At 34.6% G+C, this 19,113-nt stretch overlaps 1 protein-coding gene across 12 annotated transcripts in view; it reads left to right on the top strand.

Annotated features, from left to right (window-relative positions):
- The window catches only part of KIF21A (kinesin family member 21A), a 152,525-nt gene that overhangs the window by 81,716 nt on the left and 51,696 nt on the right, over positions 1-19,113 (top strand). For all 12 annotated transcript variants that reach the window (XM_044228728.1, XM_044228731.1, XM_044228730.1 and 9 more), the window contains exons 4-11: positions 597-746; positions 1,441-1,575; positions 2,339-2,506; positions 4,337-4,452; positions 7,480-7,675; positions 8,067-8,256; positions 8,611-8,674; positions 14,153-14,356. In XM_044228728.1, the coding sequence (XP_044084663.1) occupies positions 597-746; positions 1,441-1,575; positions 2,339-2,506; positions 4,337-4,452; positions 7,480-7,675; positions 8,067-8,256; positions 8,611-8,674; positions 14,153-14,356 (1,223 nt within the window). The remainder of the gene's footprint in view (positions 1-596; positions 747-1,440; positions 1,576-2,338; positions 2,507-4,336; positions 4,453-7,479; positions 7,676-8,066; positions 8,257-8,610; positions 8,675-14,152; positions 14,357-19,113) is intronic.

The following is a 19,113-nucleotide window of genomic DNA, read 5'->3' as shown; positions in this document are numbered from 1 at the left end:
TAGAAAAATAAAAGAAACAGTGCTCTTCTGCCTTCCCTTTCACCATCCAGTTGTAGTTAGGCATTGTGACTGTAAGCAAATCGATAGAAAAATAGGTGTATGCATCCTCTTCAAAGGTGTAATCTTAGCCACTATTGATACAGAAACACTAATATCATTGCTGACCTTGGAAAAATACTAAGTACTAATTTTTAGATACATTAATAAAGATTGTAGGGCAAAAGGAAATATTTTTAGCTGAAGTAGTAAAAATTCTTAAAATCTTTCCTAAGCCTAGGATTTGTCTGCATTTGGTATTTTTGAGTTTACTTATATTTATAAATAATTGTTTATCTCACAAATGATTAATAGATCATTTTAGTCTTCAACTCATTAGTCATGATTAAGACATTTACTGTTCTTACTCTTTTGAAGAAATCTGGCATTTATTTGTATTTGTAATAATAATTGTATCATTCATTTTCATGTGTTATTTTAAAGAAATATATTATTTTGAAGATGTTTTAAAGTATGTTTGAAAGATAATATGCAATATATGTTAATAGCTATGAGGCGATTTCTGCTAAAATTAAGCTTATAATATTTCTTTTTGATAGCTATATAATGAAGAGGTCCTTGATTTATTTGATACCACTCGTGATATTGATGCAAAAAATAAAAAATCAAATATAAGAATTCATGAAGATTCAACTGGAGGAATTTACACTGTGGGAGTCACAACACGTACTGTGAATACAGAATCAGAGGTGACATTTATGTTAAAGTTAAAGTAGAGCATATTTGGCTTTATTTAATAATCAGCTTTACTGATAGTTTGCCTAAGATCAAGAATGAAATTTATATCCTTATGTATAATATGGAGTTAAAATCTTGTCTTTTTCCCCATTTTTTATATCAGGATTATATTATCTGAAATGTCAGGGTTATGATAAAGTCAGTACATTTATCATAGCATGAAAAGAATCTAAGGCAATGAGAAAGAGAAAGAGAGTTAGATCATTGATGGTGAACGATGAGCCCTCAATCCTTTTGTTCCTTTTGCTGTCACATATGTAGGAGTATATCATGGTTCCTAAAGGGAAACTATTAAGAAAAGTTACAGAAAAGTATTTCAAGGGAAGATACAGAAGGGCCTGAGTAATTCAAGTTGTTTCTCAGTTTGTTCCCAAGTGTTCTACTGTAACAGTTTTGGAATGGAAGCTGCAAATGTCAGCAACTGACAGACAATGGAATCTCAGTGTTTTCTCCTATTAAAAAAATAATGCACTATTATACTGAGAAGTTCAGCTCAGAAAGTGCCTGTAACTAAAATAATATGAAAATCCACATCTTTCATATCCCATATCCATATGGTAGGGTTTGGCCATTAGATTAGATTTCTGATTGTGTAGTATCTTGTCTAAATATTGTTCAAGTAAAATCTTTCTTTTCCTTTTCCAGATGATGCAGTGTTTGAAGCTGGGTGCTTTATCCCGGACTACTGCTAGTACCCAGATGAATGTTCAGAGCTCTCGTTCACATGCCATTTTTACCATTCATTTGTGTCAAACCAGAATGTGTCCCCAAATAGATGCTGTGAGTTTTTTAGTTCTAATTTCTTTTATTTTTTTAAGATTTTTTTTTTTTTAATTTACTTGACACAGAGAGAGAGAGCATAAGCAGAGGGAGCAGCAGGCAGAAGGAGAGGGAGAAACAGGCTCCCCACTGACCAGGGAGCCTGATGTGGGACATGACCCCAGGACCCTGGGATCATGACCTGAGCCAAAGGCAGATGTTTGACCTACTGAGCCACCCAGGAACCCTTTAGTTCTCATTTCTTAAACTTGCAGGCTTCGTTTTCCTGAAAATCCACATAAATCCCAGGAGAATCCATTTAAGTCTAATTTAGTTTGACTAATCATTCCTTTTCCTAATGAGATGCCTTTGATTGTATTTAAACTGAGGCTGGCCAACTATGTAAGATTTTGAGATAAAAAATGGATATGTGTCTGCAGCAACCAGAAAGCAAGCTGTGGCTTTGTGGTGATGGATGTTGTCATCCGAGACCCCTTGCTTTTGATGACTGTGCATTACAGGTTTCTCTTCATCAGTATAAGCAAAGACTCAGTTGATAACATCTGGTTTCTGACTGGCAAGCTTCTTTCTACCTTTGCCTAAGCTTCTAATTGCCGGTAAATTTTTTTGCATTTACATTTATTTGGCTACTTGCCTATTTTTGAGTATTATATGTATTTAATATATACTTATATTTAATTATTTAATGTACATATAATGAGGACAAGGTGAGATCAGAGGATATTTAGTGTCACATTAATAAAATATTTTTTATTAATTGCAGGAAAATGCGACTGATAATAAGGTGATTTCCGAATCGTCACAGCTGAATGAATTTGAAACCTTGACTGCAAAGTTCCATTTTGTTGATCTGGCAGGATCAGAAAGACTGAAGCGTACTGGAGCTACAGGCGAGCGAGCAAAAGAAGGCATTTCCATCAACTGTGGACTTGTAAGACTTAAGACCATAGCTTTGTGCTGAGAATATATCAGAACATTTCTTGTGTCCTTTTCCCTTTTGTAATATATAATATCCAAGTGGGAATCCTTCACGTGCTGAGCTGAAAAATGAAAGTTAGAGTAAACTTATACATTTAGGTGTAAAGCACATTATAGGCTTTTTTCCTTTAAAACATTGCAGTTTTTTACATGTGTATAGATTTAGTTGGATTAAATTTTATGATATATGCAGAAAATAATATATATAGTAGAAATGATTTTAAAAATTCTTCCCACCTTTAAAAATACACTGTCAAAATCATTTAATATTAAATATTTCATGGGATGACTTCAAAGTAGATTTTTTTGGCTAATATTTTATGACAGTCATTTTATTTTGGGTATTATAATCAGTTTTTTTTAAAGTAACGATTGTTATAAAATGATAATTTTCCTGTATTAGGAGTTAATTTTAATACCATGCCACCTAGTGGTATTTTTTGATTGCAAAACACCTTTATTGCTAGTATAAGGCTTGTGTTTACAGAAGAAAAAGTTTTAGGGCAAGTTTTTATATAATAAATCTTTTCCTATTGACTTTCATTATAAAATTAGACATTTGTTCCTGCATGAAAGTAATGACATCCCTAAATTTCTGTGATGCAGGTAGCATCAGGGTCTGTGTTTTCTGCTTTGCTTCCTTCCCTCCCTGCCTACAGCTGGGGATGCCAGTCAGATGGTCCTATTTTACTATTGTCCAGTATTTGTTCCTAGACGATTGTAACTCCTGGTGTGGAAATTAACAACCAAGGCTGGGTAGAGAGATCCAGACTTCCCAACTGCAACTTCCATCTTGATGTTTACACTGTGGTTCAGTGTTGTGTTAAAGGGAGTGGATCGTAGACTTGGTGTATTGATCTGAATGTCTTAGGAGATAAAATCACGGTGGAATTTCCATTTGTGCTGTCAGGAAAAAAAAAAGCCATCAGTCTGTTTCCTTGTTTAGGCCACTGAAACGTGTGTGTGTCGTGTTGGGATACATCTGGTCAAGTTTCAGCTTCTTTGGAGAAGGGGAACTAAAACACAGTGTGATGCTGATGTGGGTCTCTGCAGGGTCCATTGGTCCTGACAAAGACATGGTTATAGCTGTTTGCATTACTGAAAGCGAGTGTGACCAAGGTCAGCTCTAGCTGTCCCTTCACTCTGGTAGGAAAAACAATAGGAGTCTCAGGAGGAGTGACTCCAGAGTTCTGTAATTTGACCTACTTTTTAAATATTGGATGAATAGCATACAGATTCATTATATTTGTAAAGATAACTATACTTGTGTTAAGAACACCTTGTTCAGAGAAATCATACTGATATTTTTATTATGGTTAAAGAAGAGTTTGTTTTTCCATAAGGAAGATATATTGCACTAAAAAAGTTTCATGAATCTGTTAAACTACCTAAATGTTTTATTTCTTCATTGAGTTGAGAAGAATTTGACACATGAATTGACAGTTTTCTGAGGATACAGCCTGATGCTCTGATAATTCTAGGGATGGTTAGGGGGTGTCAATTGTATCACATTTCTATTTTTAAAGAAAATCTCTGAATCGAAGTTTAAGTACTTGTGAGTTACGGGTATATTATAGTACTACATTTGAGTGATGTTAGTTTTTAGTGGTTACCATAGAAACTTCGAAGTGTACTTAGTACGTCAAAATACAAATGTGAAACAAAACCAAACATGTTCTCAATTCTGTCATGTCTCCATGTTATTCTTTGTAAGATTTTTTGTTTCAAAATGTTATAATTACTATAATTTTATTACTTTCTTCTCTCTCTCTCTCTCTTTTAGTTGGCACTTGGCAATGTAATAAGTGCACTGGGAGATAAGAGCAAGAGGGCCACCCATGTCCCCTATAGAGATTCTAAGCTGACAAGGCTGCTACAGGATTCCCTTGGGGGTAATAGGTATGCATAAGTGATTATCCTCCATATTCCTGAACTTCACTTAAGTAATTTTAAAGTAAATTTGTAAAGTGATTTATAAGAACTGTTTTTATTATAAAGCCAATTAATAGAATGAGGAATAATGATTTTTAAGTACCTAAAAAGTGTGAGTCCTTTTGTATGTTATTATTTCACAAAATCCTTAGTAACATCCCCTATGTAGGTGTTATGTTGTTATTTTACAGATAAGGTAATTGAAATCCAGAGAGGTTAAGTAATTTATTCAAAGTCACTTAGCTTGTAAGTGAATTTTATAGTGTATACTTCTTCTACTATATCATAATTTCTGCTTTGAGTGCTTAGCACATGGCAGATGCCTAATAAAATTCTGTTGAAAAATAAATGCTGTCTAATAAGTAATTACAAAGTAACTAAATATTGATTTTTTTTTTTTACAAAGTCTCCTGATTTTTTTTTAAAAGATTTTTATTTATTTATTTGAGACAGAGAGAGCGAGTGTGTGTTTGTGTGTGTGTGCATGCATGGGTAGGGGCAGGAAGGGGCAGAGGGAGAGGGAGAAGCAGGCTCGCTGCTGACTAAGGAGCCCGATGAGGGGCTCTATCCCATGACCCTGGCCTCATGACCTCAGCTAAAGGCAGATGCTTAATCAACTGAGCCACCCAGGTACCCCAAAGTCTCCTAAAATTTAACATTTTTTCATGTGGAAATACTTTTTAAAAAAAATGTCAATTGAGTGAAACACAGGATGTTTGCTGTTTATTAACTTTGCCAATATCACTAATATTCCTCTTTTTCCATACTTTGCATCATTCTGATATATTTCATCAGCTAAACTCATTCTTTTGGTAATAACATTCCTTTTGGTAAACATCAGAATGTTGGTTTTATAAGTGGAAATATTTGTGGCATTTAAATTCAATCAATGTAATGCAACAAGTTACAGACAATTACAGTGAATCTAATTTACACTGTTTTCAAAAGTCTGATGCATTTATTGGAAAGTTTATTAGATGCTATAAAATGATCTGATAATTACACTTACAGATTTCCTTTTTGAGCAACTATAATTCAAAGAATTTTGATAATTTTGTTAATAATATTAATCTGGTCTTAGTATAATGAGACCAATTTTTGTTTTTTAAGCCAAATATGAATTTTTCAAGTTTGCTGAAATATAAATTCCTATATTTATTTCTTAACTATAAAATAAAGCAGAGATGATAATGTCCTCCCCTTACAAGTTTTAATACTTTTGAGTACTTTAATGCTTCTAAGTTTTCTTGCCTTATAAGCAGTCTAAGATAATAGCACTGTGGGTCTTGAATTCCTCCGGAGTTTCAGATTGGCTACAGCTAAGTACAGATAGGCTATAGTCTCAGGTGTTTCTCACCTATTTCCTTACTGAGCAGTAGCTCTTCAGCAGAAAAAACCTTTTCTAATCTCATCCTAAAATGATATTAGAGCCTGAGCAGAGAGCCTGATGTGGGGCTTGATCCCAGGACCCTGAGATAATGACCTGAGCTGAAGTACTAACTGAGCCACCCAGGCACCTCTTCATGAATTAATTTTAACTTTCTGACCTCTAATAAGTAAATATTATGTATATGTGACACAAATCACAATTACTAATAATCTACTAGATTCTAATATTGTGTTAAACAAAGTGTATTGATGCATAAAACTTGATGATTTTTATCCTCTAGGAGTTTAGGGTCTAAGAGTTCGGGTCTATAAAATTTTAATATAATAATAATAATAAAGAATCAACAAAAAAGAGATACATGAAGGATTTGAGGAAAAGAAAGAGAGTAGGCAAATTGATGGTTGAATTCTTGGACTAGATGATACCTGTGTTGAATTTTGACTAATACTATGAGGAAATACAGATGAATAAGCATTATTAAGAGATGAAGATGGATGGAATGGGACTCCTTTTAAAAGGGTTACTATGAGTGCTGTGTTGAGATTATTGGGGGAAGGTGGCAGTGGAAGCAGACGAGGAGGCTACAGATCAAAATGGATAGGCATGAATTTTCTATGAGGGTGGATAAATTAGCTCCTTAACTGTAGTTCTTATATATTTTCCAGTTAGTATTTAAGTGCTACTTAACAATCGTCATGTCTGTTTCACTGACAGACAGAATAGCTGGGCATACTAAGCATTTCACTATCCTGTTCTTTGGTTGGCAGAATAATTCATCATGACAATAAAGTACTATTTTCTTTTTTTTTTCTTGTGTAATCTGGCCAAAAATTTAGGAACTTTGACCATTCGATCACAAATGAGGTTGTATGTTGTAAAACATGTTTATTTACTAAATATTCTTCTTGTTCAGATGATAGGATTTGTTTAAATTTCTTGGCTGACATAAAAAGTCAGGATACAAATGGGGCACCTGGGTGGCTCATTCGGTTAAGTGTCAGCGTTCTGCTCATGTCATGATCCCAGGATCCTGGGATTGAGCCTGTCAGGCTCCTTGCTTGGCAGAGAGTCTGCTTCTCCCTTTTCCACCGCCTGCCACTCCCCCTGCTTGTACTCTCTCTCTCTCTCTGTGTCAAACAAATAAAATCTTAAAAAAAAAAAAATCAGGATACAAGTAATTAAATAAAAAGAAAAAACTCTAAAATCCTGAAATATTAAGGAGATACGAAAAAGGAGGTATGAAAAATGATTTTTGAATATAATTTGTCATTATTATGGATAGATTAAATTTTAGAATTGTTTGCATTGCTTCAGAAATATTTTGTAGAGGTGAGAAGACAGCACCTGTGGTTTCTCAAAATATTGTGGATAAAAGGATAACATAATTTCATTTCCCCCAATTTCACCTATGTAAAAATCTTTTTCCTTCAGAGAGTCTCAAAGCATGGAGACTTTTAAATTTGCTTTTATTTTTAAGTTAGTGGTATCAGTCTTTTAGTAATTTGAAGATAAGATACTTTTTAAAAGGCAGGATATAAAAAATGCTTATTTCAGTGTTTTACTTGCTTTTTCCTGTGAACCTAATTATGCTTTTTAACTTTCAGCCAAACAATCATGATAGCATGTGTTAGCCCTTCAGACAGAGATTTTATGGAAACCTTAAATACCCTGAAATATGCCAATCGAGCTAGAAATATCAAGAACAAGGTGATGGTCAATCAGGACAGAGCTAGTCAGCAAATCAATGCCCTTCGTAGTGAGATCACACGGCTTCAGATGGAGCTCATGGAATACAAAACAGTGAGTGAATCAGTTTGACTTTGCATTTTGTGGTGCATCTTGTGAAGACAGTGATGTCTTATTGTAGCAGCATATGTGTCTCCAGAGCCTCTCATCTGTCAAAATAGTAGCTTCCTTCCTTTTGGAGATAGAATTCTCTAGTTTTCCTTGTTGGTAACCTTTAATATTGTTCAGTCTATCCACCTGACCAATCTCATGTTTCAAAAGCCTTCCTAAGTCCCTTTCTTTAGTGACAAATGCACAGAGGGATGTAGTAGAGGAAAGAAGATCTTTTTTGCCTTGAGGCTACTAAAACAAAAGTGCTCTTTGTTGTAGATGTGTTGTATCCTTAAACAAAACTCTTGTATATTTAAGGCCCCTTAACAAATATGGAAATATTTTCCTTTCCTAGGGTAAAAGAATAATTGATGAGGAGGGTGTGGAAAGCATCAATGACATGTTTCATGAGAATGCTATGCTACAGACTGAAAATAATAACCTGCGTGTAAGAATTAAAGCTATGCAAGAGACAGTTGATGCATTGAGGACCAGAATCACACAGCTTGTTAGCGATCAGGCCAACCAGGTTCTTGCCAGAGCAGGTATGTCTGTGAGGTGGGATGAGTGAGGGATTAACTCCTGGAGGGCAGAAAACATTCTTTGTGGTCATTAATCACCTGGAATATTTCAGGTAGAAATATCAGTATGTGTATATACAGTCTGTAATTTTAAGTTAAGTACTTAATTTATAAATAATACGTTCTGGAAGAAATAAAATGTGCCCTTTGCTTCTGTAATATTATTTTATTGTCTGCTTATATAATGAAGGGTAGGAAATCTGCTGTATGACTTGTGTTTTAAAACATTATTGTTTTATTTCCATAACTTTTTTTCTCTGATTCTGTCTTGAAGTTTTAATTTAAAGAAAATTCTTAATTTCATATTTTATCTTGCAGGTGAAGGGAATGAGGAGATCAGCAATATGATTCACAGTTACATCAAAGAAATCGAAGATCTCAGGTGCAATTCATGTTCTTTAATATGTAATGCACGTGTTTTGGGTTTTGTATATAGCGATACTGCCGTTTGTTGAGTTTACTGTTAGTAACTATTCTTGGTGATATTTCAGTCCTTTGGTGAGTTTTACTCTAGGGGAATAGGTACTTGCCTTTCTCATAATGTCACATTCCGAACTACTTTTCTCCCTTCTCTTCCGATTTTATCTTCCTATATTATCCTCCTGCCCTAGTTACTATACTGCTCATTGGGAGCTTACCTAACCTGATGTACATGACCAGCATAACTGATATCTATGAGGATACTTTTGTGCCTTCCCTCCCTGTGTCTCTCCACCATCTGAGAATGGTCAACATCAATAAGTCATTTCTAATTTTTTTTTTAAAGATTTAGTTAATACTTTGGAGGAGAAGGGCAAAGGGAAAGGGAGAGAGAATGAATCTCAAGCAGACCTTTCTACTGAGTGGGTAGCCCCATGAAGAGTTTGATCTCATGACCTTGAGATCATCACCTGAGCCAAAATCAAGAGTTGGACACAACCAACTGAGCAATCCAGACACCGCAAATTCTTTCTAATTTTTAAAATGTCACATTACTCCTGTTCATTTCTACTTCTCTAGCTGTTCTTTATGTGTGACTCACTGCATCCCTAACAATTTTCCTGGTACGTACAGAGGCTCCTTCCACATTCACATATAACATACTACAGATGCTCACCGTATGTCAAACACTGTGCTGTGGACTCAGCAAGTATGACATAAGGAGTTCTCAGTCTAGGTGGGGTGACTTACATGTATACACAGGTAGGAAATGGAATGACAGAACTTATTTAAAAGAACACCCACACCTGGTGTGGGAATGTGGAGGAGACCACTGAACCCAGACTGGGGTAACAGATTAGAAAGCAGGTTAGGGACAGAATTCATTTCTTTATTTTCAGGTTCTGTGGTCTGCCCTGATGGCTGAGCTACTTTCTCTTGAAGTAAAACTATAGTCAGTTCCATGGGGGAGCATCTGAGTAGCTCAGATCTCATTTTTGCTACCCGTTTGCAGAAAATAACCAAGTGGGAGATCGTCTTTCATAGCCACCCCAACACTTCTCCATCTTGTATTTGTGCTTTTCCTTTCTCCTTTGAGCTGTTTTAGAGATCCCCAGAGATGACTATTTCCATTATTTCTGCTTCCACAAGGCACACTGGTTCCCTTAAATGTTTCAAGAAGTGAAACCAAATAAGACATTTGGATAGAGTTACTCAAATACCTGTTACCTTTTTTGTGTATATATAAGCTTTGCCTTTTTGGTGGAGACTTCTGGGACATGGGCTCCTGGTTCTGATCAGCAGCCAGTCTGGACTTAACAGTTTCTATCCTGTGTTGGCAGTGGTCTTTCCTATCTGCTGCCAAACACTTATTATTTGACCTTACTCCATAGATCCTAATTACCATTCCTTAAGACATAACTGGTATATCTATTTTTGAATTCTTAAAGATTGTCTTCCTCCTTCTGGACTGCTTCTCTTTATCTCTTTTATTTCTTTGGCACTAGTCAATTTTTTTTTTGGAAATATTTTATTTATTTATTTGACAGACAGAGATCACGAGCAGGCAGAGAGGCAGGCAGTGGGGCGGGGGGAGCAGGTTTCCTGCTGAGCAGAGAGCCCGATGCGGGGCTTGATTCCAGGACCCTGAGATCATGACCTGAGCTGAAGGCAGAGGCTTACCCCACTGAGCCACCCAGGCACCCTGGCACTAGTCAATTTTTAAGGCTTATTCTAAATTCTGGTTCTTATGCTTCATTTCTTCTAAGACCATATCTAAGCCTGATCTCACTATAAGACAAATGGCTTGGCTAGTGTCATTATTTTCTACAAAACAGAATCATTTTTACTCCTTATAATGGCTAAACAGAACATCTAATATCTTTCTTTTTCAAGTTCTTGATCTAATACCATTCTTTAATCCATTTAGAAAATAGAGGGGCACCTGGATGGCTCAGTGGGTTAAAGCCTCTGCCCTCGGCTCAGGTCATGATCCCAGGGTCCTGGGATCGAGCCCCATACCGGGCTCTCTGCTCAGCAGGGAGCCTGCATCCTCCTTTCTCTGCCTGCTTCTCTGCCTACTTGTGATCTCTGTCTGTCAAATACATAAATAAAATTTTTAAAAAAAAAAAAAAGAAAGAAAGAAAAAAAAAGAAAATAGAGGTGACTCTTGGACCCTGAGTTCAATCAGTGATCAAATCTTCCTTGGTGTAAATTAACAGCTTGTTCTACTTGTCCAAAACTTCTTTGATGGTTCTTTCGTTAGGTGTGCCCCACTTCTGAGGGTAGTGTTCTAGAATCTCAAGACTGTAATTTACAATATAAAAATAATGTATATATGGAATGAGCATAAATGAGCTTTGAATTTAAATTGGATTACCTCGATTGAAATTAAATTTTCTACTTATTAATAAGTGTTTGACCTTGGGCAAGATTCTTGACATCTCTGAGCTTTAGTTTGTTCATGTCTAAGAATGAGGTAATACCTCATAGTCTCAAGGAGTTATTATGGGGCTTAATGAAAGAATAAGATGTCACAGCCTAATGTGGTATTATTAGGTCCATGTTCTTATATAGTTTTTTTTTCTCTACTAAATCCTACTCCAATCCATATTTCTATCAAAACTTCATCTTTGGAAGGCATTTATTTGTGGCTCTTTTAACATAATGCACATTTTGTTAATTGATTTATTGCCACTTGGGAATGTTTAAACTTGAGTTTTATTCTAATTGTAAAATAGTACTAGCTTCCTTTTAATAAATCTACATAACCCATTAGTTGTTGTAAAATAATAGTGGACACTAATTAGTTAATTAATTCTTGTTTTTTTAGGTGCAGCTTAAAATTTTTATAGAAAATTTTGAAAAGATAGGAAAGTATAAAAAAATTAAAGTCATCCATATTGCTGCTATTGCTAGAACTAATGTTAATATTTTAATATAAATATATCTCTTCAATGTTTATTCAATGCATACTTTAGCAATTGATATGGATATATATATTACTTTACTATCTTTTCTTTGAAATGTGACAAGATACTATGAGCATTTTTAAATGTTATTAAGTATTTTTCTAACATAATTTTTGCATGATCCCATGTGATACTATCTCGTAGTTGTAACTGTTTCATTTAACTAATCACTTACTGCTTGATAATTATATCATTTCCAACTTTTTGCAAAGAATAGTTATTATTCATTACATATATTATCAGTCTGATGAATTTTAAATTTGTTATATCATTGATCCTCATAACAATCATAGGGAAATGTATATTTTCATCTCATTCTACTGAGGAAAGAGTAGAGGCTTGTAAAGACTAATAACCCAAGATCAAGTGAGTGGCAGAGCTAAGATGCAAGCCTTCAGTCTGCTCCTTCCCAGGGAAGTTGGTATTCTTCCCCTAATGACTCACTGGTTGGTCTCCTGTTAAATGAAATGCAGGCGGCAGGGTGGATTGGTGAGTGGGAAGAGAAAGAGAGCCTTGTTATCAAAAAAGCCCAAAAAACAATTTCTGCTAATGTATCTTCAGCTTTGTGGAGCTGATCCCTAAAGGTTTTAGCTTTTATCAGCACCAGCATTGAAGAACATTGAATATACCCCTTATGAAATTCAAACCTAAATCAGGTAATAAAAAAAGAACTTATCTGGTTATTATATAAATGAACCAATACAAAACAGGCCATTATTGATAGCTAATTTATTATATTTTTGTTTATTCTTGACATTCATTATTATGTACCCAGGCTATATTGAAAATATAGAAAAATGTGAAAAATGTGAATTTTGACTTTGAGGGTTTTTAGAAAAGATTTTATTTATGACAGAAAGAGAGATCACAAGTAGGCAGAGAGGCCGGTGGGGGTGAGAGGGGTGGGAAGCAGACTCCCCACTGAGCAGAGATCTGATGCGGGGGTCCTGATCTCAGGACCCTGAGATCATGATGTGAGCTGAAGGCAGAGGCTTAACCCACTGAGACACCCAGGCGCTCCTGACTTTGAGTTTTTATAGTTAACCTGTGTTTTTATACTTAAGTTATGCTCTTGTTGAACAAAATGACAGCATTATATTCAGAAGTTTCTTTAAAATAATTTTGAAATAATTTAACCTGGAAGTTTGTACACAGCTACTTAAACATTTCAAAGTACTCTAATTGTTATTCTGCTTATATATGATACCAGACATATAATAAAATAATTTCATTAAAGAGTATATAAGACCCTGACTTGAAACATATATTCACTGACTTATGTATACTGTTTCTAGCTGATTCCAACAGTGTCATAAATAATTTTGGTAGTGAAAACAAAACAAAACAAACAGAGCTGACTGCATCTTCTCAAGCTTATAAGTTGCAAATTAATCTAGCATCTTTCTCTGAAATACTTGGACATATGGCAGAAATTCTGTGCAATATAATTTTGAGACAGATCTAGTAAGGTAGTACTTTCTCCTTATGGCCCTGTCTCAATCACCCTTCTGCCAGATTGATTTTGGAAATCTATTATATTGAAGTAGGTAATTGTGTTCTTGATGATTTTAAATCAAGTAGAAATAAAAGGACTAGCCTAGGGGACTCTGAATCCCTTTTTGTTTCAAGAGTCCCCTCTTTCAGAATCTCGTCATTCTATGTTTTTTGCACATTACTGACAGTACATACATTTTCCTCCTGTCATTATTAGGACTGCTTGAGCAAACAAAAGAATGTTTTCAATTATTAAACTCAGTTTCCTTGGAGATACCATCTTTTCCCACGCCATGCTTGGGAGCCAGATGTCTTTTAGCCAGTTAGGGGCAAGTTTAACTAACTATTCCTTACAAAGATTTGGAAATGCTATTATAGCATGATGAATGAAGCACTGAAAGAAAGGGGACCATGCTGCTTGTAGATTTTAAGTTTAAATGATGGGTTTACAAAGCAACATCAGTAATGCCTACTGGCCAGAATGCAACTAATCTAATTACCCATTGGCACTTCTGAGCACTAAAAATGTGATTTCACATTTATAATTATTTAATCAGAGAATTTAAAAAATCCTAAACGTTAATGATTGTGAGCTGTTTATTTAAAAACAACAACAACAATCCTACCTTGTAGCAACATTGAGATACATTTTGAATAACCTTTTGGCATATGAAACAATATATTTAAAATGTTCCCTATTTACTGCTAGAGTAGTCAGACTGTAGAGACAGAAAGTATCATGGTGGTTGCTAGGAGTTGGGAGCAGAGGGAAATGAGTTCATATTTAATGGATGCAGAATTTTAGTTGGAGAAAATGAAAAATTTCTGCAGGTGGACGGTGGCTGTGGTCACACAATAGTCTACTTTGTGGTGCTGAGTTAATATGCTTAAAAATGGTTAGGGTGGTAAATTGTATGCTATAAATTATTTGCTATAATAAAAAATGTTTCCTGTTTAAACATATTTTTATTCACTAGGGCAAAGTTATTAGAAAGTGAAGCAGTGAATGAGAACCTTCGAAAAAACCTGACAAGAGCCACAGCAAGATCACCGTATTTCAGTGGATCATCAGCTTTTTCTCCTACTATACTGTCCTCAGACAAAGAGACCATTGAAATTATAGATCTAGCTAAGAAAGATTTAGAGAAGCTGAAAAGGAAAGAAAAGAAGAAGAAAAAAAGGTAGTGTTATGAAGGCACTGCTATATGAATCCTTGTTTTTCTTTCTTTGCAGGATATCTTAATTTGCAATTACAGTGAGTATACATAGTTTCACAGTATATTAATAAGGAAAATGCCATTTAAATTAGCTGAAAATTATAATGATATATGTTTACTGATTTATCTCTACTAGTATATAAGAAAAATAAGTTAATTGTAATAATGTGGTAGTAGATTTTATTTAGACTATGACAAGGTAAAATTAGTATTTGAAATTATTTTACTGTTTTTCAAATAGCTGCTTTTGCATTCCATTCATCTTTTTTGCAAAGCTTGCTCTACCATTACAACTCACTGTTTTCATTTCTTTCCCATTTTCTAATGCAATTAAGTAGTCTCATGAATATAATCTGATTCCTGTCTACATTAGTTTAACTAAAGGCTAAACTAATCCATCAGACTGTCATTTAATGTCATTTGGTCTCTTCAGTATTTTCTGCAGGGCTTCCAATTTGATTATATCAGAGTTATTTATGTTATTTTAGGCTTTTTGAATCAACAAGGAGTTATTCAGCTTTTCACCACTGTTCTAGGCTTTCTTTTTCTTGCATCCTGATAATATCTTCTTCTAAAATCAACTGGGTGCCAAGAATAAGAAAATAAAAATTTGACCACTTGTAATGTGGGAGTGGTTAAATATTCACAAATTCTTTACATGTCTACCTACTGATTCTGTGGTGCAGTCACAATAGTTACTAAATATATTTTGAACATGCCAGTCAAATAAATTTTAAGCGTTTTGGCTAGATATTCAAAAGGGGGCACAGCTGTCAAATGGTTTGTTGCGGGAAGTTTGCTTTATAGAATTATTATTGACATTTAGTCTACCTGCTGCTTTGCTCAGTTTATTTAGAAGTTTATGTAGGCAACCAGGCATTTCTTACTTAAACAGTCCAGTTGTCTTATGTAACTGGAGGTTTAAATTTTTCAAGTTAATTCTGCTGTGTGTCCTTGAGTTAAGAAGGAATGGTTAGAATAATTAAAACAAGGAGTTACACATTTATGGTTAGGAGGCATTGCAACTGAAATTGCATTCTTAAGATACTAGTGTCTTAATAGGTGTTTTTCATGGATGGCTAATTATGGCAGCAGTAAGATATGTAATGATTAGCTTTTATGCAGAGTAGTTAACATTGAAACAGTGATCACAGAATTATATGTGATCCAACATACTGCTTGAATGAAAATGAGACTTTTGCACATGACTTAACTATTCTCTTAGAATATTAGTTTTGTAGTTGGTCAAAATACCAAGCAGTGTGACTTGTTTTTAAAGGTCTTGGTTTTGTTCATGAATAGTAAGTATAAGGAAGGGTATATTTCTCAAGGTCATGAACTGATTCTGCTGTTTCATTTTGAGGTAAATTTAGAGATGTTATCATAATCACCTATTTGGCCTGAATAATGAAAAAAGGGGAACCTAGATTGTTTTGACATTTTTTTTAAAGATTTTATTTATTTATTTGACACACAGAGATCACAAGTAGGCAGAGAAGCAGGCAGAGAGAGGAGGATACAGGCTCCCTGCTGAGCAGAGAGCCTCATGAGGGGATGCAGGGATCGATCCCATGACCCTGGGATCATGACCTGAGCCAAAGGCAGAGGCTTTAACCCACTGAGCCACCCAGGCGCCCCTGTTTTGACATTTTTATAGTGAGCTTAGGTATCCTAAAATAATACTTCTGATGGAGGTTATTTTTGTGACAATGCAGGGAGAGAAGCATTTTGATTGGTAAATGGTTCTAAAGGGAAAATATATTATTATTAACATTTGTCCCTGGTGCTTTTCTAAAGTAAAAAAATTAAATAGCTGTCATTTCAAAGTGAAAAATTGACTATTTCAGTGATTATGTTGGATGTAATAATTGTTATGATAAAAAATAATAGCAGATGTTAATGCTAGGAAGACCTTACTAAACAACCGTATTTAAACATAAGAACCCAAGTGAAAAAAGTTATTTTTTAACAAAAAATGATATGAAATAAAAAAATAAAATTGAAGAAAAAACCAAACTAAATAAATTTAGAGATATTACCTTAGCCATCTTGAAAAAAGTCAGTGATAGTCTAAAATGAGAAAAATTAATGCTTCCTAAAAATTAATAATCATATATGATACTTTAAAACATACTTTTTTAGCATTTTCACCTACATGCTATATCATGTCTTTGTAGAATTGAAACCTATATAATACAGTGTGAACCTGGAAAAAAAATTTGTGTGCCATAAACTGCACGAAAGACTTTAGAACCAGTTTATGAGTCTATATTACTCCATATATAAATTTGTAGAATTTAATACAATTTTTCTTACCACATTCTAGTCAAACCTTGTTATGGATTTGAACATGAGAACCAATACTGTTTCACTCAGCTTGATTAAAGCATTTCTTTAATCATTGTCAACTTTTTGCTGTAGATCCTAATAACTTTCAGACTGGATGTAATGTAAATTCCTATTTTAAAAATGTAAGTAAGCTGTCATGTTAGCCAAAGGGTTTGCTACCAGTTGAAGCAAACAGATAACAAAGAGTTCCACAAGTATTTTGAGTGACTGCAGTTTGTCTGTTCTTCCCCTGGAACTCTTTGGAGGCAAGAGCTCCTGTTTAGGTACATTGATTCTGGTTGAGGTGTTTTACAGCCCTTGTTTTTATTTATTTTATTCATCAGAGAGGGCATTGCAAAATTTGGGTTCTGCCTCAACTTTACATACACAGTAAGTTCATTTAAAAAATTCTTCGAAAAAAAGATAAGAAAAAAATTGTCTCTGGAAAATATTACCAATATATATTGTCCAGGTTTCCCAACTGACTCACATGAAATGATTTTTTTTTTCTCATTTTTTAGTGTGGTAAGAGCAATTCAAAAGGGAAGAGGAAAAGGAAAAAAAGGAAAAGAAACTTTTTCCTTTCATGGGTGTAACCAGCCTTCAGGGAGAAGTGTGAATTTCTGCCTTAGGCATCCTTTTCATTCCGTCTTCTGACCCCCTATGTCCTTATGCCTGTTATGGTCCATTCCTCCCCTGGGAGGTCAGTTCTCATGTAATTCACCCTATTCCAAAGTATTCCTGATTTCAAAATCATCTACTTCCTTTTTTTCTCTCTCTTTAAATTCAAATTTGGGACCAAAACCATCTATGGCTAAAGGAATCCATGCTATATATATCCACATTATAACTTAAAACCAATAACCCTCCTTTCTAAGGATGTTTGTAATTTTGAAAGAGGAAGCATTATTTCAAATACTGATCAACAGCACCCTCATGAAGGAAAAAAAAAATCAAGTTATGGAGGAAAGATATTTACCTACTTTTAGCTGAGAGTTTCCAAGATCTATCTGGGGTTTTACTTTTGGGTTCAGATTTCCTAAGCTGTCCTCATTCTCATAGTTGCTTGCGTTCCTCTCTACTAAAGCCACAAATTAGAAGCTCTGTTTCTTTTAATTTACTTTGTTTTGTGTTTGTTAGTTTTTGGCTGTAGTGGTTACGGGGCCTCTAACAAAGTAAGCGTTGGTAGCAAGAGTATCAAGTGGGTCATTTTTATGTTAGAAACTGCTTTTATGTTCAAGAAGGGCATCATAATTCCTGTTTTACATGAAAAGTTGAAACTTTTTCTGCATCAGAGTCTTTATCAGAGCTACAAAAATTAGTTAATGTGTGGGGGTTTAAGGTTTATTCTTCTTCTTGTCTGAGCTTATTTTCTACTGACTTGTAAAATCATCCATAGTTTTAGATAGGAAAATAGGGGAGTATAACAAAATAAGGTGGAATAATTGAAGAGGCTGTATTACCTTTTTTTTAGTAACAGAAATATTAAAATTGTTGGCAAGATTTGTCATTCTCTCTCCTTTTTATAGGAGAAGCATCCTTTCTCCATGTAATGCAACTAAATGGAATGAAAACTTTAAGTTATGGGAAAGTATCAGCTTATTAGTTTTTTGGTTTTTTGTTTTTTTTTCTGCCACCCACTGTTTTTGAACTACTTGTTGCAATGTTGTTTAGAGAAACAACTGAAAATTCATCTAACGTTTATCTGCTTATTAGCTTATATCATCCATATGTTTTTGTTTTTCTTTTAAAGATTTTATTTATTTATTTGACAGACAGAAATTACAAGTAGGCAGAGAGGCAGGCAGAGAGAGAAGAGGAAGCAGGCTCCCTGCTGAGGAAAGAGTCTGATGCTGGGCTCTATCCCAGGACCCTGGGATCATGACCTGAGTTGAAGGCAGAGGCTTTAACCCACTGAGCCACCCAGGTGCCCCTCATCCATATGTTTTAATAGAGCTCTCTTGTGTTAGATAAACAAAAACTCTGCATAACGGACATAGAAAATTTGGGCTATTTACCTGGGAACCATATCCTTTGAGCCACTGTAGCTCATTTTCATTAGTGTAAGCCTAGATTAGGCATTACTCCCCATGTTTTTGGATATCTAGCTTTAAATGACTTGAATTATAAAAAACTTTACTCATTCATCAGACTGCATTATACTTGTGTTTAGTGGTGTCAGGTTGAAACTCTAGAAACACATAGATTTCTTAGGTGATGGCTTTATTTTCCTTTTTCTAGCCATTATACTGGACCTTTTGATCCCTGGTGAAGATCACTCTAGAATTTTTTTTTTCCCCAGAAAGATTGCTAGTCTCTTCTTGGAATAGCAATATATAAGTTGATTAGGAAAAACAATTACAGGCCAACAAATAAAAATCACATGCAAGCCC

This window comes from Neovison vison, chromosome 12 (genome assembly GCF_020171115.1).
Source record: "Neovison vison isolate M4711 chromosome 12, ASM_NN_V1, whole genome shotgun sequence".
Taxonomy (NCBI): Eukaryota; Metazoa; Chordata; class Mammalia; order Carnivora; family Mustelidae; genus Neogale; species Neogale vison.
Note: the sequence above shows the minus strand (reverse complement) of the source record. Positions and strands in the feature narration are given on the sequence as shown.